We start from the raw sequence: 21,755 nt of genomic DNA, 5'->3' as shown, positions 1-21,755 counted from the left end.
TTTTTTTTTTTTTTTTTTTTTTTTTTTGAGACAGTCTCACTCTGTTGCCCAGGCTGGAATGCAGTGGTGCAATCTTGGCTCACTGCAAGCTCCACTTCCCAGGTTCAAGCGATTCTCCTGCATCAGCCTCCCAAGTAGCTGGGACTATAGGTACCCACCACCACGCCCAGCTGATTTTTTAGTAGAGATGGGGTTTCACCATGTTGATCAGGCTGTTCTCGAACTCCTGACCTCAAGTGATCCACCTGCCTTGGCCTCCCAAAGTGCTGGGATTATAGGCATGAACCATCGTGCCCAGCCCCAATGTTGTATCTTAAACTGATTTGATAGACTAGCCTCCAGCACAGGTCCTGGCCTGGAGTAGATGTGCCACCAAGTTCTGCAGTAATGGAGGAAGCAAAGAAAGAGAGAAGCATCCTTCGCACAAACACAAGAAGGCATGACCCAGCAAAGCAGCCACCTCTCCGTAAGGACCCTCTGACCTTTGCTTCCTGGCAGATTTGACCACCTGGTGGCCATAGAGCGCGCTGGAAGGGCTGCCGATGGCAATTACTACAATGCAAGGAAGATGAACATCAAGCACTTGGTTGACCCCATTGACGATCTTTTTCTTGCTGCGAAGAAGATTCCCGGAATCTCATCAACTGGTAAGTATGGGGTACTGGGGATGCACCAAGAACGTGGCCCCGTGAAGCATCTTTTTGTTGTTGTTGTTATGGAATTTTGTTCTGTCACCCAGGCCGGAGTGCAGTGGCACGATCTTGGCTCACTCCAACCTCTGCCTCCTGGGTTCAAGTGATTGTCCTGCCTCAGCCTCCCAAGTAGCTGGGGTTACAGGCACGCACCACCACGCCTGGCTAATTTTTGTATGTTTGGTAGAGATGAGGTTTCACCATGTTGGCCAGGCTGGTCTTGAACTCCTGACCTCAAGTGATCTACCTGCCTCAGCCTCCCAAGGTGCTGGGATTACAGGCATGAGCCACCGTGCTCAGCTGAAATGTCTTTTTATTGACTATTGAACACATGACCAGAAAGAGTTATGTGGGGACCATCATTTTCCACTGCAAAGACAGTTTTTGTTCATTATGGTTGGTATAGACACTAATGACACCGCCATTTAGAAATCCAACATCCCCACAAGCAAGGGAGGGAAAACGTATTCTATTTGCCCTCCTCTAAAGTAATAAAACTAATATTAAAGTAATATCAATAGTAAAATTGAAGCATGGCGTATTATTTTGGTCATATAGGACCGAATGTACCATATATTATTTTATGAAGCATGTTAATTTAAAAATTATCTAATACATGGTTAGTATTTCAATTTTTTTTTTTGAGGCAGAGTCTCACTCTGTTGCCCAGGCTGGTGTGCGGTGGTACAATCTCAGCTCACTGCAATCTCCACCTCCTGGACTCAAGCAATCCTCCCATCTCAGCCTCCCGAGTAGCTGGGACTACAGGCTGTGCTACCATGCTTGGGTAATGTCACGTGCATCCATGTGAAGAGAGTCCACCAACAGGCTTTGTGTGAGCAACAGGGCTGTTTATTTCACCTGGGTGCAGGCAGGCTGAGTACGAAAAAAGTCAGTGAAGGGTGGTGGGATTATCGTTAGTTCTTATAGGTTTGGGATAGGTGGTGGAGTTAGGAGCAATTTTTTGCAGGCAGGGAGTAGATCTCACAAAGTACATTCTCAAGGGCAGGGAGAATATTACAAAGTACCTTCTTAAGGGTGGGGGAGGATATTACAAAGTACCTTCTCAAGGGTGGGGAAAATGTATAGTACAAAGTACATACACAAGGGTGGGGGAATATCACAAAGTACATTATCGCAAGGACGGGGAGGGTGTATTGTCTCAAAGTCAATTGATCAGGGTAGGGCAGGAACAAATCACAGTGGTGGAATGTCATCAGTTAAGGCAGGAACCGGCTATTTTCACTTCTTTTGTGGCTCTTCAGTTGCTTAAGGCCATCTGGATGTATACATGCAGGTCACAGGGGATATGATGGCTTAGCTTGGACTCAGAGGCCTGACAGGTAACTTTTTTTTTTTTCTTTTTGAGACAAAGTCTCGCTCTGTTGCCAGACTGGAGTGCAGTGGCGCTATCTCGGCTCACTGCAACCTCTGCCTCCCAGGTTCAAGTGATTCCCCTGCCTCAGCTTCCTGAGTAGCTGAGACTATAGATGCATGCCACCAAGCCCAGCTAATTTTTGTATTTTTAGTAGACACGGGGTTTCACCATGTTGGCGAGGATAGTCTCGATTTCTTGACCTCATGATGCACCTGCCTCAGCCTTCCAAAGTGCTGGAATTACAGGTGTGAGCCACCATGCCCGGCCGCTTGGCTAACTTTAAAAAATTTTTTTGGTAGAGATAAGGTCTCACTATATTGCTCAGCCTGGTCTCGAACTCCTGAGCTCAAGCTACCTTCCCACCTCAGCCTCCCAAAGTGTTTCAATTACAGGCATGAGCCACTGAGCCTGGCCTCCAATTGTTAATAATATAATAATGTGGGCTGGGCGCGATGGCTCACGCCTGTAATTCCAGCACTTCGGGAGGCCGAGGCAGGTGAATCACCTGAGCTCAGGAGTTCCAGACCAGCCTAGCCAACATGGGAAAACCCCGTCTCTATTAAATATATTAAAAAATTAACCAGGCATGGTGGTGGGCACCTGTAATTCCAGCTCCTCAGGAGGCTGAGGCAGGAGAATCGCTTGAACCCAGGAGGTGGAAGTTACAGTGAGCTGAGATCGTGCCACTGCATTCCAGCCTGGGCAACAAGAGTGAGACTCTGTCTCAAAAATAATAATAATATGATAATTTGTGTTTGCACAAAACATTGTACTTTTCCAAGAGGCTTCACATTCATTGTAGTGTTTAAGCCTCTGAAAACCCCGTGAGGCAGGTAAGGTGAGTCCCAGGAGGTTTTCTCAGATCGCCCAGCTAATTAGTGTTGCTGGTAGCATTAGGAGTAGACTACGGACTCCTGGGGCCCCAGCCCTTTATCAGGGAATCATGCCTTTATGAATTGCTGAAAGGTTTAATGTAAGCCCCAAGGAGAACCTTTCTTCCCTCTGGGTGGGTCTCAGGCCCTGGGGTAATGAAGGCTTGTTTGTCATTCCGTGTTTCCGAGTGTTTCCCAGACTCATTAGTCTTTGGCTTTTGAGGTTTTGATGAGACAGTGAGAGCCTTCTAGGCTGATTAGAAAGTTTCTGCAAATCGCCCTGGCCTTTCCCAGAAGAGGCTGTGGGTGTGGTGCACACAGTGCGGGTGGCTTCCAGCTTCCTGTCCCTCGGGTTGGGCAGGCGGAGGACCTCAGTGTGTGGGGGAGGGGTTCTCAGAGTGGAGAAGGAAGAAAGAGGTCTCTGTGGCTACAGGGACGAACAGGGTCTGAGGGAGCTGCTAGAGCAATCCCATCCTCCCACGCCCAGAATGGGACCCCCATCTGTGCTGTGACAACCCTGAGATCCCAGAGGAAGCAGGTGGAGCTGGCTGTTCATGGCTTCGAACCGCCCCCTTTGTAGATCCTTGGGCCTTCTCATGGCCTCAGGAGCCCAGTCTCCTCCTGTGGCTCCCCCAGACCCTCCTGCCCAGCAAGGCTACCTCCTGAATTTTCCTGTTTCTCCTCTTCTGCATCAAACCCCCTATTCCTCAGGTTCCATGGGCAACTGCCATGTCATGGGCATAGTGCTCAATTGAGAATCAAGTTACCTGGGTTTAAGTCTCCACCTTCCACTGACTGCCCAGGTACTGCCCCCATCAGGGACTGCCAGCTCTGTACAGTGAGGATCACGATATCCATGACAGGATGGACATGAAGCCCAAACGAGATGGAATTCATAAGATGCTAAAAGGAGACAGCTATAGACGAGATAACAATGTTACATGGTGGGTGTTATTCCCCTCATTCAGTGGGCTATCATAGATCTAGAGAACTATTCTGAGAAGAACCATCAGGATATAAATCTAAGGTGTTTGGTCCTTCACAATTGTGTCATTTTTTTTTTTTTTTTTTTTTTTTTTGGGACCGAGTCTTGCTCTGTGGCCCGGGCTGGAGTGCAGTGGCCGGATCTCAGCTCACTGCAAGCTCCGCCTCCCGGGTTTACGCCATTCTCCTGCCTCAGCCTCCCGAGTAGCTGGGACTACAAGCGCCCACCACCTCGCCCGGCTAGTTTTTTGTATTTTTTAGTAGAGACGGGGTTTCACCATGTTAGCCAGGATGGTCTTGATCTCCTGACCTCGTGATCCACCCGTCTCGGCCTCCCAAAGTGCTGGGATTACAGGCTTGAGCCACCGCGCCCGGCCAACAATTGTGTCATTCTTTTGGCCAAATCCAGTCCCTGATGCTTGAGATGGATCAGATCTAGATCCCACAACAGTGAACACTAGCCTCTGGCAGAATTCTTCCACATCTTCCAAGCCTTTATAGAAGCAGACACAAAGATAATGATGTACCTGTTCTGTAGGCTTGGGGAGTCCAGCCCTCTGGGTTGAACATCTAGTTTACAGAATCCTCCAGAAATATCTGGACACAGGAGCTGTGTCCCCAGATCTACAGCACCACCTCAAAGGGTACATGCTTCAGGGCTTGCTAGGTTTTTGGTTTTTTTTGAGATGGAGTCTTGCTCTGTTGCCCAGACTGGAGTGCAGTGGTGTGATCTGAGCTCCCTACAACCTCTGCCTCCCAGTTTCAAGTGATTCTCCTGACTCAGCCTCCACAGTAGCTGGGACTACAGGCATGTGCCACCGTACGTGGGTAACTTTTGTACTTTTAGTAGAGACGAGGTTTTGCCGTATTAGCCAGACTGGTCTCGAACTCCTGATCTCAAGTGATCTGCCTGCTTTGGCCTCCCAAGTGCTGGGATTACAGGCATGAGCCACTGTACCCAGACTAGATTTTTAAATCTTATCCATATACCTGCTAGTTATTTTTAGCCAATCCACCTATCTTGAACACCATTCATTTCACCGATGAATTAAATCATTTCTAATATGTATTTATTCTAGCATTCATTTATTATGCTAATTAACAAATTCTCTGATGTGGACTATCAGATGGGCCTCAAGACTATGGGCTCTTTCAAATGCTCACTAACCACACTTGGAGTGTGTATTCCTGATTATGATATTTCAGATGTTAACCAGGCACCCCTCTGGTATAGATTAAAATGAACTAAAACACATACATTTCACATTCTTTCAGCAGAAGCCTTTAAAGTAAGCTCTAGAACTGACTTTGCACCAGATCCCCCAGGGGGCTCAGTGAGCCGGAGCCACTGGAAGGGAGGTCCTGAGTGTCACCATACCCACATCTCCCATGGGCCTGGCACCAAGAGCATAGAACATGCTCCATCTTGGCTGGAGAATGTGACCCAAAAGGGGACATGCCCACACTGTGGTATGTTCCAAACGTGGACTCATTTTTAACTAAAGAAGTTTCTAGAAGGCCTAAGGGGAAGAAACACAACTCCTGGTTGTCTGAGAATATATCCAGAGCCAACGTCTTTGCCTTCTAAAAGGCAACAAGCACACGTAGGGATGCCTTGCTTCAGGCCTCCCCGTTTTGCCCTGGTCCCGGGCACTGACTCAGCTCCCCTTCCCTTCAGGAGTCGGTGATGGAGGTAATGAGCTTGGAATGGGTAAAGTCAAGGAGGCTGTGAGGAGGCACATACGGCACGGGGATGTCATCGCCTGCAACGTGGAGTCTGACTTTGCCGTCATTGCTGGTGAGCACTCAGATGGCCGCCCAGTCCAGCCGGCTACCCAGGGTGAGGGATCTGGCTTGGAGTCTGACCAGACCAGAAGCTCTTCTCTGCGAGTAGTGCAGAGGGCACCAGGGGAGGGAGGGGAGGTGGTGCTCAGTCTCTGACCTTTCATTCATTCATTCAACAAACATTTACGGTGTGCCAGGCAGTGTTCTGAGCACCGGGGTTATAGCTGCAGTGACCCTGCTCCACAGAGCTCCCATTCTAGGACTGGGGGATAGAGAATGAGCCCTGACGAATAAACGCGTCAGATGATTCTAAAGAGTAATGAGAGCTTTGGGGGCGATAGTACAGATAGCTGAGAGAGGGTGATGGGAGGGCTACTTCAGACCAGTGGTCAGGAAGGCCTTTCTGAAGAGAGTCATCTGTGCTTTTATCTGCATGGACAGTAAGAAAATTATCTGGTAAGTGTTTGGAGGATGCAAGAAGCTTTCCACCTTTCCTTTCACCTACTTCTGCCTTGGGCTTCCCTGCGCCTCCCACTGTTGCTCCTTTCCCGCAGGACCCACTTTTCCTGTGTCCAGGTCCTTCTAGGTCTGGCCTCCTCCTTTGACCTCACCCCAAATTTCAAGAAAATTGGCAGATCCCTGAAAAAGGCTGTCTCCCACTTCTTGATCATAGTCTGGAGAGGAGTGGAACCTTGTGGGAACCAGTGCCGGGGTGGGAAAACCTTTTTCATAATTGAGAAATGGCTGGAGGCTCAGTACGGGCAAGTATGAGAGTTTAAAACTCCAGGGGACACAGTGGTCTGAGGGCCCTTGTGCTCTGTGAGTTTTGCCTCTGGGCACTCAACCAAGTTCTCACAATGAATATCAGAGAAAAATCCCCTCATTTGCATCAGGGGGAGGGAAAAATGAGTCATTTTCAAGTAGGCCAGGGCATTCTCCTTCTTCTTCTTCTTCTTTCTTCCTTCTTCTTCTTTCTTCCTCCTCCTCCTCCTCTTCTTCCTCTTCCTCTCTTCTTCCTCTTCCTGTTCCTCTTCCTCCTCTTCCTCTTCTTTTTTTTTTTTTTTGTGCCATCTTGGTCACTGCAACTTCCTGGGTTCAAGTGATTCTCCTGCCTCAGCCTCCCAAGTAGCTGGGATTACAGGTACATGCCACCACACCTGGATAATTTTTGTATATTTTTAGTACAGATGGGGTTTCACCATGTTGGCCACACTGGTCTCAAACTCCTGACCTCAAGTATCCACCTGCCTCGGCCTCCGAAAGTGCTGGGATTACAGGCATGAGCCACCATGTCTGACTGATTATGACTTTTTAGATAACAACACCAAAGACATTATCCATGAAAGAAACAGTTGATAAGCTGGACTTCACTAAAGTTTCAAACTTCTGCCCTGCGAACGACAATGTTTTTTTTGTTGTTTTTTTTTTTTTTTAGACAGAGTCTCACTCTGTCGCCCGGGCTGGAGTGCAGTGGCCGGATCTCAGCTCACTGCAAGCTCTGCCTCCCGGGTTTACACCATTCTCCTGCCTCAGCCTCCCGAGTAGCTGGGACTACAGGCACCCGCCACCTCGCCCGGCTAGTTTTTTGTATTTTTTAGTAGAGACGGGGTTTCACCATGTTAGCCAGGATGGTCTCGATCTCCTGACCTCGCGATCCGCCCGTCTCGGCCTCCCAAAGTGCTGGGATTACAGGCTTCAGCCACCGCGCCCGGCTGCAAACGACAATGTTAAGAGAAGGAGAAGGCTGGGTGCAGTGACTCATAGCTATATAATCCTAACACTTTGGGAGACTGAGGCAGGAAGACCATTTGACGCTAGGAGTTTGAGACCAGCCTGGGCAATGTAGCGGGAACTTGTCTCTACGAAAAATTTTTTAAATATTACCTGGGCTTAGTGATATCTCTGTGTCTGTTTCCCAGTTTTCAAATGGAGATAATAACAGTACTTACACCTCACAAGCTTCTTGTAAGGACTCCAGGAACTAGTCTGTGTAAGGCATTTATAACAATGCCACATGTTGTAAATATTCAATCAAAGAAGATACTCTATTCCATTCAATATAAGATGTCACTGATGGCCAGGCATAGTGGCTCATGCCTGTAATCCCAGCACTTTGGGAAGCCAAGGCAAGAGGATCACTTGAGTCCTAGAGTTCCAGGTTACAGTGAGCTATGCTTGTGCCACTGCACTCCAGCCTGGGTGACAGAGTGAGACCCTGTCTTTATTTAAAAATGAAAAAAATGCTGGGCGCTGTGGCTCACGCCTATAATCCCAGCACTTTGGGAGGCCGAGGCAGGCAGATCACGAGGTCAGGAGATCGAGACCATCCTGGCTAACACAGTGAAACCCCATCTCTACTAAAATACAAAAAATTAGCCAGGCGTGGTGGCGGGCGCCTGTAGTCCCAGCTACTCAGGAGGCTGAGGCAGGAGAATGGTGTGAACCCAGGAGGCAGAGCCTGCAGTGAGCCGAGATCACGCCACTGCACTCCAGCCTGGGCGACAGAGCGAGACTCCATCTCAAAAAATAAATAAATAAAATAAAAAATCCCAGCACTTTGGGAAGCCAAGGCAGGAAGGTCACTTGAGTCCAAGAGCTCCAGGTTACAGTGAGCTATGATTGTGCCACTGCACTCCAGCCTGGGTGACAGAGTGAGACTCTGTCTTATAAAAAGAAAAAAAATGTAATTGATGACAATCATTACCAATAATTTACATACTACTAAGGAAAACACAACCAATTATAACTGTAAGATACTATTAATTGTAAGTATCTTACAATTAATCTCAATCTGTAATCTCAATTGAGATCTCAATTGTAATCTCAATTGTAATCTCAATTGAGATCTCAATTATAATCTCATAATCTCAATTGTAATCTCATCTGTAATTGTAATTGAGATTACAATTAATCTCAATCTGTAATCTGTAATCTCAATTTCAGAGATGTAAGTGTAACAAAAGTACATCTTAAAATCGGTAAAATGCAGTATTATTTTTAGCACATGGTCTTTACCTGCCACATTTTGATATATGCCTTGTATTTTCATGCCACATGCCTTTGTACTCACTAAAGATTTTTTGTTTGTTTGTTTGTTTGAGATGGAATCTTGGTCTGTTGCCCAGACTAGAGTGCAGTGGCACAATCTTGGCTCACTGTAACCTCCACCTCCCAGGTTCAAGTGGTTTTCCTGCCTCAGCCTCCTGAGTAGCTGGAATTACAGGCTCCCGCCACCAAGCCCTCCTGATTTTTGTACTTTTAGTAAAGATAGGGTTTCACCATGTTGGCCACACTGGTCTCCAACTCCTGACCTCAGGTGATCTGCCCATTTTGACCTCCTGAAGTGCTGGGATTACAGGCGTGAGCCGCCGCGCCTGGCTAAGGGGGTTTTTGTTTGTTAGTTTTTTTTTGTTTGTTTGTTTTGTTTTTTAAACTGGAATTACTCCCATTCCTCCACCCTTCTTCTGGCAAAATTTTACCCACCCTACGAGGCCCATATTAAAAGACCCACTTTCTGTGAATCTTTCCTAAACCGGTCAGAATGAGTGCTGCCTCCTCATGCTCCCATAATCCTGCATGAACATCTCAGTCACAGTGACCCATGGCTGACGGTGTGCACAGCCCCTCCTCTCCTGGACGGGAGTGACCTCTCTTTCGTAGTGCTCTGCACCTAGAGCTTAGCAGGGCCTTCATCAATTCTTCTTCAACTGCATGGAGAACTCAAGCAGGTTCCAGGGAAAAGCCAAGGAGATGGTCCCAAAACTGAGGAATAAGCCCTTTGGGCCTGTGATGGAAAAAGAAGGGAAGTCTGAGGCTGATCTGGGAGTGATCTTTGAGCACGTGAAGAGACCATGTGGTCCAGCATGACGGGGTTGTTTCCTGCCCTCTGAGGGTGGACCTCCATGTGGCACAGGGGATTCAGCTCAGCCAGAAGGGAGAGTTTCTTCATGTTGAGTGTTTTGGAATGGGTTTCTAGGGTTATTGCCTCAACCTTTTTTTCTGATGGTCATCAGCAGTGTATTAAGTAGTTTAGAGCAAGGGTTTTCAAACTTTAGCTTGAATCAGACTCACATAGAGGGTTTATCAAAACTCAGTCAGGTGCACCTATAATCCCAGCTACTTGGGAGGCTGAGGCAGGAGGATCACTTGAGCCCAGGAGTTTGAGGTTCTACCCCAATGAGCTATGATCATGCTAGCCTGGGGGACAGAGGGAGACCCCATCACTAAAAAAATTAAAAATAAAGATAGGCTGGGTGCAGTGGCTCATGTCTGTAATCCCAGAACTTTGGGAGGCCGAGGTGGGTGGATCACAAGGTCAAAACTGGATTCTGGAACACAGAGCTCCTGTGGTCCTTGGGCTGGGCCCTGCTAAGGGGTCTTCTCCTGACCCTCCCTTGCACCCGAGCCCCTGATGTGGGAGCACGGGCCCCTGATGTGAGACCAGCCTGGCCAATATGGTGAAACCCCGTCTCTTCTAAAAATATAAAAATTAGCTGGGTGTGGTGGCACGCACCTGCAGCCCCAGCTGCTCAAGAGGCTGAGGCAGGAGAATCACTTGAACCCAGGAGCCAGAGGTTGCAGTGAGCGGAGATCACACCACTACACTCCAGCCTGGGCGACAGAGCAAGACTTCGTCTCAAAAAATAATAATAATTATAAATAAAAATAAAGAAAATTCAGCTTGTTCCTTCCCCTCCTCTCCTGCTGAGCTTTTTATTCAGTAGTTCTGGGCTGGGGCCAAAGAGTTCGTGTTTCTAGCCGGTTCCCAGGTGATACTGGTGTTACAGGTCTGGGGACCAGTCCTGAAGATAGTTCTGCTTCCTAGAGGCAGGCTGACAGACACATGACTTTTCCAATTCCATGATGGAATCTTGTTTTGCTGTTCTAGGTGTTTCTAACTGGGGAGGCTATGCCTTGGCCTGCGCGCTCTACATCCTGTACTCATGTGCCGTCCACAGTCAGTACCTGAGGAAAGCAGTCGGACCCTCCAGGGCACCTGGAGATCAGGCCTGGATGCAGGCCCTCCCGTCGGTCATTAAGGTAACAAACCCCAGCCATCCGCTCGCCTGGAAGCAGCTTTTACCCTGGATGAGCAGCAGGCCTGAGGTCCCAAGCCATAAGCCAAGGGCTGGCACCCTGCTGCCCCTCAAAAGCCAGAGGCAGAGCCAGCCTTGAAGCAGAGGTCTCCTGGATCGGGTGCCCTTTACACTACTCGTGGTCCTGAATCGTATGGCAGGCCTGATCCAGGTGACCATATTCCTTCTAGTTTGACTTTAGGTGAGTTGCTTAGCTTCTCTGAGCCTCATTTTCTTCATCTGTAAAATGGGTGCTGTCAGCATTGTTGGAGGAACCGAATGCCTCACCCATGGTGGGTACTTCATACTGGTAGTGGTGGGCAGGTGTCCTATCAGCCTCCTGCAAGGAACACACCACCCGGTGAGGCCCCTAAAACCTCCAGAGTGAGTCAATCAGTCATACTAAGGAAAGTGCTAAGGGGGACAGACAAGGTGGGAAGAGAATCCTGTGGGCTGGAGGCTGCAAGGAATAAGCCGGGTAGAAGGAGAGGAATCCCAGTGGGAGGAATGGGGGGAACAGGGGCTTGGGGGATGAGGACAGGCTTAGTGATGGTTTGGGGGAGATAGCTCTTGAGGTGGAGAGCAGGAGGTAAGGGGTGAGACAAAAGTAGAAGAGGGCTTCAGACCCCAGGGCCCATAAGGAGGACGTCCATGAGCCGCTGAAGCTGTTTGCACAATTGTTCCTGTACATGTATTTTTCTGGGCAAGACTCTGTGGTTTCATCAGATTCTTCAAGTAGTCTGGGGCCATTAAGAATCCCTGGTCCAGCTGGGTGTGGTGACTCATGTCTCTCAGTACTTTGGGAGGCCAAGGCAGGAGGATCACCTGAGCCCAGAAGTTCAAGAACAGCCTGGACAACATGGTGAGACCTCGTCTCTAGAAAAAAATTTTAAAAATTAGCCAGGCCCGGTGGCATGCACCTGTGGTCCCAGCTACCTGGGAGGCTGAAGTGGGAGGATCGCTTGAGCCCAGGAATCCAAGGCTGCAGTGAACTATGTTCACACCACTGCACTCCAGCCTTGGAGACAGAGGGAGACCCTGTCTCAAAAAAAAAAAAAAAAAAAAGAGAGAATCCTTGGGAAGGGACAGATCATATTAGCTGGGCCCAAGAACACTGACTTTCTCCTGAGGACTCTCCCTGAGAGGCAGCAGCAGGTGGCTTTTGTCTGAGCTCCTCCGACTGCAGAGCCCATGCTCTGGAGTGTTTGCAGTTCTAGGTACGCTCTAGCCCAGTGCAGAGGAAGGGCATCAACGTGTGCCTGTCTAACTTATGTGAACTCACACATGCATATGGGGAAAATGCAAAAGAGAGGCGCCCAGCGCCCAGCACCCAAGCCTGAGCAGCGAGGTGGTGGCGGGACTGGCCCTTCCTTCCTTGGTCCTCAATTTCCATGGTCCCTGTAGAGCAAGCCCCACCCCTAACACCAATTCCAGGCTCTAACCTGCCTCCTCTGGGGCTCCTCAAGGAGATGGGACCTGCCCCTCCTGGAGGAGAAGCTGGTGGACCAGACTTGCGGGACATCCATAGTGCCTCAGTCCCTAACGGGACACCTACTTGGGGAATCTTCCTGGGTAATTTGGACCTTGGGAAAATGGGGCCAAAGCTCTGACTTTCCATCTAAATCCTGGGTTAGATGTGAGCGGACAGCAGCCTGTGAGCGGACAGCAGCCTGAGGGATTACAGGTGGGTGTCGAAGGTTGCGGAAGAGAGTGTGGAAGGTCTGGGGAGATGGGAAGGTAAATCCAAGAGGCAGGAGGCTCCTGAGCACTGAGCCTGCAGAAGAGCCCGAGATTGGGTGGGCCATTGCTGCAAGTCCCCTGCCAGTGGGCAGGCCCGATACCTCCTAACGTCTGCAACCAGACATCTGCATTGCTGCCTCTTTTCTGTCTTTTTTTTTTTGGCAGTTTCACTCTTGTCACCCAGGCTGGAGTACAGTGGCACAATCTCAGCTCACTGCAACCTCCACCCACCAAGTTCGATCAATTCTTCTGCCTTAGCCTCTCGAGTAACTGGGATTACAGGTGCCCACCACCATGCCCAGCTAATTTTTTTTGTATTTTTAGTAGAGACAGGATTTCACCAAGTTGGCAAGGCTGGTCTTGAACTCCTGACCTCAGGTGATCCACCTGCCTCAGCCTCCCAAAGTGCTGGGATTCCAGGCGTGAGCCACCACGCCCAGGCTCTTTTCTGTCTTTCTTTTCTGTTATCTTGCACCCTGTCTCTTCCCTTTTTCCTTCTGTCTGTCCCTCCCTCTCTGTTTCTCTGTATCTTTCTCCTTCCTGCCTCTGGCCTCTTTTTCTCCCCAGCATCTGCCTGGATTGGTGGTGTCATTCCCATTTTACAGACAAGGGAGCTGGGGCTCTGAGAAGCCGGTGGCTTGCCTGAGACCACCCAGCTGAGAGGCAGAGCTGGGATCCGAGTCTAGGTCTCTGTGACTCCATTCTCTGGGCTTTTCCCAATACCACTCAGAAGTGTCCCAGTTCCTGGTAGTGCCAGGGAAGAGGGATGGGGGAGGGGGAGCTCAGGCAGCTGTGGTGACATTTTCAGAAGGAAATGGTCTGCCCTCGAGGGGCCCAGAGGGCCTTTTGTGCTTTCTTTATACTTCCTGGATCTGAACTGGAAAAAAACACGCATGGGCTGCTTCACACATGATTCCTGATTCACGCAGACACAAAAGAACAAATGCAGCCAAAGAAATCCACACAGCCCAACATGCAGATGGAAACTTTTCCTTCTGTATTTCTACCCAGTCCTTCATAAATCGATTAATAATGTACCACCCTCATAAAGAACATACAATGGGTTTTTTTTTTTTTCTTTTTTGAGACAGAGTCTCGCTCTGTCGCCCAGGCTGGAGTACAGTGGAGCAGTCTTGGCTCACTGCAACCTCTGCCTCCCAGCTTTGAGCGATTCTCCTGCCTCAGTCTCCTGAGTAGCTGGGATTACAGGTGCACGCCACCACACCTGGCTAATTTTTGTATTTTTAGTAGTGACAGGGTTTCACCATGTTGGCCAGGCTGGTCTTGAACTCCTGACTTAAAGTGATCTGCCTCAGCCTCAGCCTCCCAAAGTGCTGGGAATACAGGCGTGAGCCACCGTGCCTGGCCTAAAATGGGGATTTTTAAAAGCAAAAGTACAAACACATGTTTGTTGAGCCCCTCTCCTGGGCAGGCCCAGGCTTGCTCTAGGGGACAATGAGGAGTCTCCCTGGGTGGGGGACTCAGGGTCCACTGGGGAGACTACACGTGACAGGCAGTTTCAGGAGCCAAGATGTAATGGGCAGAGTAAGCTTCAGTGGGAGGCCGGGCGTGGTGGCTCTCACCTGTATTCCCAGAACTTTGTGGCTGAGGCGGGAGAATCACTTGAGGCCAAGAGTTCAAGACCAGCCTGGTCAATATGGTGAAACCCCATCTCTACTGAAAATACAAAAATTAGCCAGGCATGGTGGCTGGGACCTGTAGTCCCAGCTATTCGAGAGGCTGAGACATGAAAATCACTTGAACTTGGGAGGCGGAGGTTGCAGTGAGCCATGATGATGCCACTACACTCCAGCCTGGATGACAGAGTGAGACCCTGTCTCAAAAAAAAAAAATTTTTTTAAATTTTAAAAAAGCTTCTGTGGGAGCACAGAAAACAGTGCTTAGCTCAGAGAGTTCAGGGAAGGCTGCCTGGAGGAGGTGGCACTGAGCTATCTTGAGGAGTGAGTAGGATATAAGTAGCCAGGTAAGGAAGGATGGAAAAGGCCTTCTAGGCAGCAGAAACCACATAAGCAAAGGTATGAGGACATGAAGCCATACAGTGTGCAAGGGAAATAGCTAGAATCTAGAATAGCTAGAGTTCTGCAGGTCACTACGTGGGGGTCCTTGAGTCATCTAGAGATGCTGGGCAGAGCTGTGGCCTGAGCTAGTGGCAAAGCTTGATTGGTTGGGGCAGAGAAATGTCCCACAGCTCTGCTCAGTGAGTTGCATTTGGGGACGGGGTTCTTAGGGATCTGACTGTGAGTGTGGTAGAAGTGGGCACCTTGCCGAGGAGGCCAGGGAAGGTGGACACCACTACCCAGGCACACCTTGCCCACTCTGGCTCTTGGCCCAGGGGAGCCTCAGAGTGAGGGAGAGGCAGTGCCCTTGGGTTGTACTTGAGGGCAAGCATTCCTCAGACGTCATCAAGAGCCAAGAGCCAATTGATGACACTTTACAGGGACACTCAGGTGGTACCTGCAAGGGCTGATAAGGAGGGCTTGGAGCTAAGGAGCTGGAGAACTTGGTCTTTCTCAGCTTGGGGGCCAAGATGCTGCAGTTCGGCCGGGTGACAGGGCTCTGGGCAGGGGGTGGGTCCCTGGGAGGGACTGAAGACCTCCAAGGATGAGGCCTCGGGAAGCCCCTCATGGGACCATCTTCCCCCAGCTTGATGGGGGCCTCAGACAGCAGATAGCCAGGCCGGCTCTGCCTGGATGCTGGTCTGGATTAGGGCCACTCTCTTCTCTGTGCTTCTGTAGTTTGTAGACTTCTGTGTTTCCTAGGACCAAGTCCTTTATAAAAACATCTGGCCTGCCTTGGGTGAGTGAAGTGGTGGTTAGGAAGGTCACAGGCCCTGACTGACTGCTTGGTTCAAGTCCTGGCTCCACCCACTTCAGCCTTGAGCAAGTCTCCAACCTCAGCATTCCTCAGTTTCCTCGAGTAGGGTCATAACAGGTCTACTTTTTGGGTGATTGGAAGATGAAATGAGTTCCTTTGTGTAAAGCACCTGGCATAGTGTCTGGCATGGATTAGTAGTAAGTGTTCAATAAATGCCAACCATCATTATCATCATCATCCTTCTTATCATGACAAGGTCCTTTCTTTACTTCAGTCAGGCTGGGGCAGGTGTCAGGGTGTCCCTGAGCCAGGCTTGATGGTGGCAGCAGGTGGCCTATGCCAAGGAGAGCTCCCACAGCCAGCGCAGAAGGAGGTGAAGGCCAAGACAGAGCTGGGGCCTCCAGATGCCGTGTGGCGTCACATGGGACTGCCTGTCTTTCCCTGTGTGGCCAGGTGGCAGATGGAGCTATTTCTCCCGCTGCCACACTCCCCAGCCCAGCCCAGGCAGCCAGCTCTCCCCTGCCTATTGCAAGGTGAGACCATGATTATACGAGCCCCATCTTGCTCCATGGGAAGCCTCAGCACCACGTTCCTGCCCGCCTCGTCATTGCCTGTGCCAGAGCCCAGGGCCAAGGGAGTGCCTCACCTCATATCCCAGCCCATCTCATGCCAGCCCTTTACAAGAGATCACAAAGAAGAGGCACTCCCTGGGAGGGGTGAGCCAATGCCAGGAAGCTGATGCCTGGGCAGGAAAGAGGCTAAGGAGACGTGGGGCTCATGGTATAAACAAATACCAGGAAAGGTTTCCTGGACTTCCCCTACCTCCACCCAGTACTTGGGGAAGAGGAACACAGCAGCTGGGCCTGTTTTGTATCACTGCCTTGAAGTGGAGGCTGAAGGGGGCTGCCTGAGGGCTCTGGCCAGTCTCCCAGCCCCTCTCTGCTCCATCTCGGCTCCAGGGCAGTTACTGAGCACCCATGGTGAGCATGGATGTGCAATATTCCATCAGCCCAGGGCATAGCAGCCATGTGGGTTGGGGAAACAGAAGAGGACCCTGTTATTCACATGCCCAGTGGTAGGTAGGGAGTGAGAGGCCAAAGAGTGAGAGCTCTTGGAGGAACAAATGATGACTCATTTGTCCCTACTTCAGGTCCTGGCCCAGGGAAGGCACTCAGGAAATGTTGGATGGAGAGATGATGGATGCATGGATGGATGGTGGGAGGGATGGAGGGTTGGAGGGATGGATGGATAATGGATGGATGGATGGATGGGTGGGTGGATGGAGGGATGGGTGGGTGGATGGAAGGATGGATGGGTGGATGGAGGGATGGATGGATAATGGATGGATGCATGGTTTGATGGATGGATGGGTGGATGCAGGGATGGATGAATAATAGATGGATGGATGATGGATGGATGGATGGGTGGGTAGATGGGTGGGTGGATGGATAATGGATGGATGGATGGATAGATGGGTGGGTAGGTGGGTGGATGGAGGGATGGAGGGAGGGATGGATGTATAGATGGATGCATATGCATGGATGGATGGGTAGATGGGTGGGTAGGTGGGTGGATGGAGGGAGGGATGGATGTATAGATGGATGCATGCATGGATGGATGGGTAGATGGGTGGGTAGGTGGGTGGATGGAGGGATGGAGGGAGGGATGGATGTATAGATGGATGCATGCATGGATGGATGGGTAGATGGGTGAGCAGATGGAAGGATGAATGCTTTGATGGATCAGTGATGCAGGGAGGCAGGAATAGCCTCGGGCCTCATTCTGGGCTTCCATTCTCTTTCAGCACTTTCATTCGCCCTACTATTCTTTATAACTTATTTTTGTTAAAGTATAATTAACATACAATAGTGTGTATACCTTAAGTGTACAGTTGGATGAATTTTTACATAGGTATACACGCTTGCAACCACCAACAAGATTAAGACACAAAACAGTTCCAGCTTCCCAGAAGGCACCCCACTTTGAACAGCATCATCACCTCCCATAAATATCCACCCACCATGCTCCCATTGTGACTTAATAGCAAGCACCCGTACACTCAGCCTCTACACACTCAGCATCCACACACTCAGCAATCCTGGGGCCTCTGTCCCCATCCAAGCCCTGTCTACTCTCCCTCACTTGGGTCCTTCATTCCTCCTCTCCTGCTCTGTTGTCTCAGCCTGGACTGGTGCAGTGGCCTCTGGGCCCCCTCCAGCTGCCCTCCAGCTGCTACCTGGTGATTCTCCTCCACCACTGTTACCACCTCTGCCTCTTAGAAGATGGCATGGTCATTCCGTGATTCTTGGAAATTTGCAGAGAGTAGCTATTGGCCCAGCTGGTCCCTGTGTCTCTTAGAGGCTGGGTGCCAGTCAGCTCCAAACCTGTTGGCTGATCGCGTGCACCTTGAGGACCCCACAGCCCTTCCTGGAGGCCAGAAGGATGAGAATGGTGAGGGAAAACAGTGTACTATGAGGAAATGGCCCCAGGAGTCCCAGAAACATTCCCCCATAAAGAGAGGATATGACCAGTGGAGAAGAGAAGCGAGAGGAAAAAGCCCAAACAAAGGGCGGGAAATGCCATTCTGGGTGGGTAGCTCCTGAGAAGGGACTGTTGGACAAAGGACACATGTGAAAGTGGAAATGATTTAGGGCCTCCCTCCCACAGAGGAACATCCTTCTTGGCCCCCAGGGCAGAACAGAAATGCAGGCTCTCAGGCCAGCTGTGAAGAGACAGTTTGCAGTTGACATTTGCCAATGCTTTCTTTATTATTTAGAAAAAGTTATCAGTGAGTGACCCTCCAGGGCTCTCAGCTGGCTCGTTTTTATTCTTTCATCGCCTCTGATCCTAGTTGTCCCTTGTCTTAGCTCAAGCTGCTATTAAATAAAAAATACTATAGACTAGGTGGCTTGAACAACAGAAATTTAGTTATCACAGTTCTAGAGGCTGGGAAGTCCAACATCAAGGTGCCAATAGTTTTGATTCACTGGTGGGGACTCTGTTCCTGGCTTACAGGTGGCCACCGCCTTACTGTGTCCGCATATGGTGGAGAGAGCGAGAGCTCTGGTTTCTCTTTTTCTTATAAGAGCACTTATCCCATCATGAGGCCTCACTCTCATGACCTCATCTCAACCTTATTACCTCCCAAAGACCCCACTTTCAAATTCCAACAATTGAGGATTAGGTTCAGCATACAAAATTTGGGGGTACATATTCAGTCCATAACACCTCTTCTCCAGAAAATGTTCCCTGAGCCATGCCAATAAGCTGGGTTGGGTATCCCTGCTCTGTGCTGTGACATCCTGTACTATGACTACCTGATTACTCAACTAGACTCTGTACCCCATGGGGCAGGAACCATGTCACATTCACCACTGTATCCCTGGTTCAGGGCCTGGCACATACACAGCAGGTGTTCAATAAACCTTTGATCAATGGTGGGATGAATGAGCAAATGCCTGAGCAGGGAGAGAGCCTTCTTATATCTGTCCTAATGTCCTGTTCTAGATTCCTTAGGTTCCTTCCTCTCACCTCCCGCCTTTGTTTGTGGAGGAGGAAGAAGAGGAAGGATGTGTTTGACTTGCTTTATGCCTTCACTTAAGACTCACTGTCCTTAGGGGAACTTGAGCTGTTCACTAGGGACAGACACATTAGTGGCTTAGGCAAGTGGTTCTTTGGGACTTTATTTTTGGAAGGAGGGGGGATGGAAGAGGATCAAACCACTTTTTTTTTTTTTTTTTTTTTTTTTTTTTTTTTTTACCAACAGGAAAGCAAAGGGAGAAAGCTCTAGGCTAATAGGCCAGAAGACCTAGCTCTGCCAATAAAATCACCCTCATTTTGTGAATACCTATTGTGTGCCAAGGACCCTGCTAGGTGCTTTTGCTTGCACTTAATCCTCAGAACAACCCTCTAAAGGAGGCAGGATGAGTAGTTTTATCATCACCCTCCCTATTTTACAGATAAGCACACTGAGGCACAGAAAAGTTAAAATTCCTGCCAGGAAAGACTCAAGTCAGATCTGTCTGATCCCCAAACCACTCTGCCTGCTAGGCCCTGGGCTGCGGCTTCAGGATGGGGGCTTGTATTCTCTGTGGCTCTGCTACACCTAGGTACTCCCACTCCCACAGTCACACTGGTCATGTCTAGACGGCAACAGCAGCAGGATTTGGCACATGCTCCACATTAGGCTAACAGAGGTCGCAGGAGAAATGGGGGTCTTTGGCACAAAGACCATTGGCAGATAATCCAGGGCTGGGAGGAACTGATGGGCAGGAAGTAGCCTGCACTGCACCTGCAGGAGGAGTGAATCTTCGGGGTTAAGGAAATGCAGGCTAGCCGGGCGCAGTGATGTGCACCTATAGTCCCAGCTAGTCAGGAGGCTGAGACAGAAGAATCACTTGAGGCCAGGAGTTTGATACCAGTCTGGGCAATATAGCAAGACTCCATCTCTAAAAATGGACAAACTAAGAAACCGTGTGTTTCCATTAAAGCATATTTAGTTACATAACAGTAACTACCAAAAGAAGCAGCCCAAACTATTCCCCTGATTGCTTCTGGGGAGTGGATTTGGGGGCCAATGAGCTATGATGGAGGACACTGTTATTTTTCATGACTTTTCCAATGGTATTAATATTTTAAACCAAAATTTTACTTTTTAAAAAAGCGAGTATGTCAAGGCAAAGGATCCTTCTCACTTATAAATGTGTATAAATGAAATTTCTTTTTCCTCCCCCTCCACTCCTATTTCTGCCCCATTTTTTTCCAGGAAGAAAAAATGCTGGGCATCTTGGTGCAGCACAAAGTCCGGAATGGTATCTCAGGCATCGTGGGCATGGAGGTGGATGGGCTGCCCTTCCACAACACCCATGCCGAGATGATCCAGAAGCTGGTGGACGTCACCAGGGTGCAGGTGTAACCGTCCATGTTCCGTGTGAGCAGAGTCCCTACCAATGGGCAGTTCTGCATCTGGGGAGAATGCAGCTGCTTCTGGCGACAATCCTGCTAGTAAACACTGGTATTTGGTGAGCAACGAACACTCGCCTGGCCTGGGAAACTGCATGCCCACTTTCTGGGAGGGGTTAGTGCAAGTGCTGTGGACAAAGGACAACATTTCTCTGGGGCTTGCCACAGGACAGTGCCTAAGACTCTCAAGGCATTGATTTCAACCCTCCTTCACGCTGGCTTCTTCAGGCCACCCACGTGGTCTCCTGCGAGAATCTTCTCGACAGTTACTTCTGGGGACACTTGTGAGCAATTAACTGTCAGGCAGAGCATGAGAACAAATATTCCCAGGCCATGTAGGACACTCCAGACTCCAGTCATCCTCCCTCACCCGTGGTTTCTGTTAATCGTGGTCTTAGTTACTCATGGCCAACTGCAGACCGAAAATACTAAGTGAAAGATTTCAGAAATAAACAACTCTTAAGTTTTAAATTGTGTACTATTCTGAATATTGTGATGAAATCCTGCACCATCCTGCTCCATCCTACCTAGGACATGAATCCTCCCTTTGTCCAGGGTACCAGTGCTGTATACACCACCTGCCTGCTAGTCACTCAGCAGGTGATCAGATCCACTGTCATGGTATTGCAGTGCTTATATTCAAGTCCCTCTTATTTAACTTAGTAATGTCCTCAAAGTGCAAGAGCAGGGATGCTGGCAATTTGGATATGCCAAAGAGAGGCCATAAAGGGCTTCCTTTAAGTGAAAAGGTGAAAGTTCTTGACTTAATAAAGAAAAAGTTCATATATTGAGGCTACTAAGATCTATGGTAAGAATTAATTTTCTATCCATGAAATTGAGAAGGAGGCCGGGCCTGGTGGCTCACTCCTATAATCCCAGCAGTTTGGGAGCCTGAGGCAGGCAGATCACTTGAGCTCAGGAGTTTAAGACTGGCCTGAACAACATAGTTAAACCCTGTCTCCACCAAAAATAGAAAAAATTAGCCAGGCCTGGTGGCGGGTGTCTGTAATCCCAGCTACTCGGGAGACTGAGGCGGGAGAATCGCTTGAAACCAGGAGATGGAGGTTGCAGTAAGCCAAGATCGAGCCACTGCACTCCAGCCTGGGCGACCGAGTGAGACTCTTAAAAAAAAAAAAAAGAAAGAAAGAAAAGCCAGGCGCTGTAGCTCACGCCTGTAATCCCAGCACTTTGGGAGGCTGAGGTGGGCAGATCACTTGAGCTCAGGAGTTTGAGACTGGCCTGGGCAACATGGTAAAACCCCATCTCTACCAAAAATAGAAAAAATTAGCTGGGTGTGGTGGTGGGTGTCTGTAATGCCAGCTACTCGGGAGACTGAGGCGGGAGAATTGCTTGAAACCAGGAGATGGAGGTTGCAGTGAGCTGAGATCACATCACTGCACTCCAGCCTGGGCGACAGAGCGAGACTGTCTCA

General features: G+C 49.5%; 1 protein-coding gene across 6 annotated transcripts in view; it reads left to right on the top strand.

Moving 5' to 3' along the window:
- The window catches only part of DGLUCY (D-glutamate cyclase), a 160,959-nt gene extending 140,165 nt beyond the window's left edge, over positions 1–20,794 (top strand). For 5 of the 6 annotated variants that reach the window (XM_017863833.1, XM_017863835.1, XM_017863831.1 and 2 more), the window contains exons 11-14: positions 499–647; positions 5,605–5,766; positions 10,600–10,751; positions 20,127–20,794. In XM_017863833.1, coding sequence (XP_017719322.1) covers positions 499–647; positions 5,605–5,766; positions 10,600–10,751; positions 20,127–20,276 — 613 coding nt within the window. In that variant the 3' untranslated portion in view covers positions 20,277–20,794. The remainder of the gene's footprint in view (positions 1–498; positions 648–5,604; positions 5,767–10,599; positions 10,752–20,126) is intronic. The other variant, XM_017863837.1, reaches the window with a different exon arrangement.
- Positions 20,795–21,755: the final 961 nt, after the last annotated feature.

Source organism: Rhinopithecus bieti, unplaced genomic scaffold (assembly GCF_001698545.2).
Source record: "Rhinopithecus bieti isolate Rb0 unplaced genomic scaffold, ASM169854v2 scaffold_68778, whole genome shotgun sequence".
Taxonomy (NCBI): Eukaryota; Metazoa; Chordata; class Mammalia; order Primates; family Cercopithecidae; genus Rhinopithecus; species Rhinopithecus bieti.
This window is presented reverse-complemented; position numbering and strand designations above follow the sequence as displayed.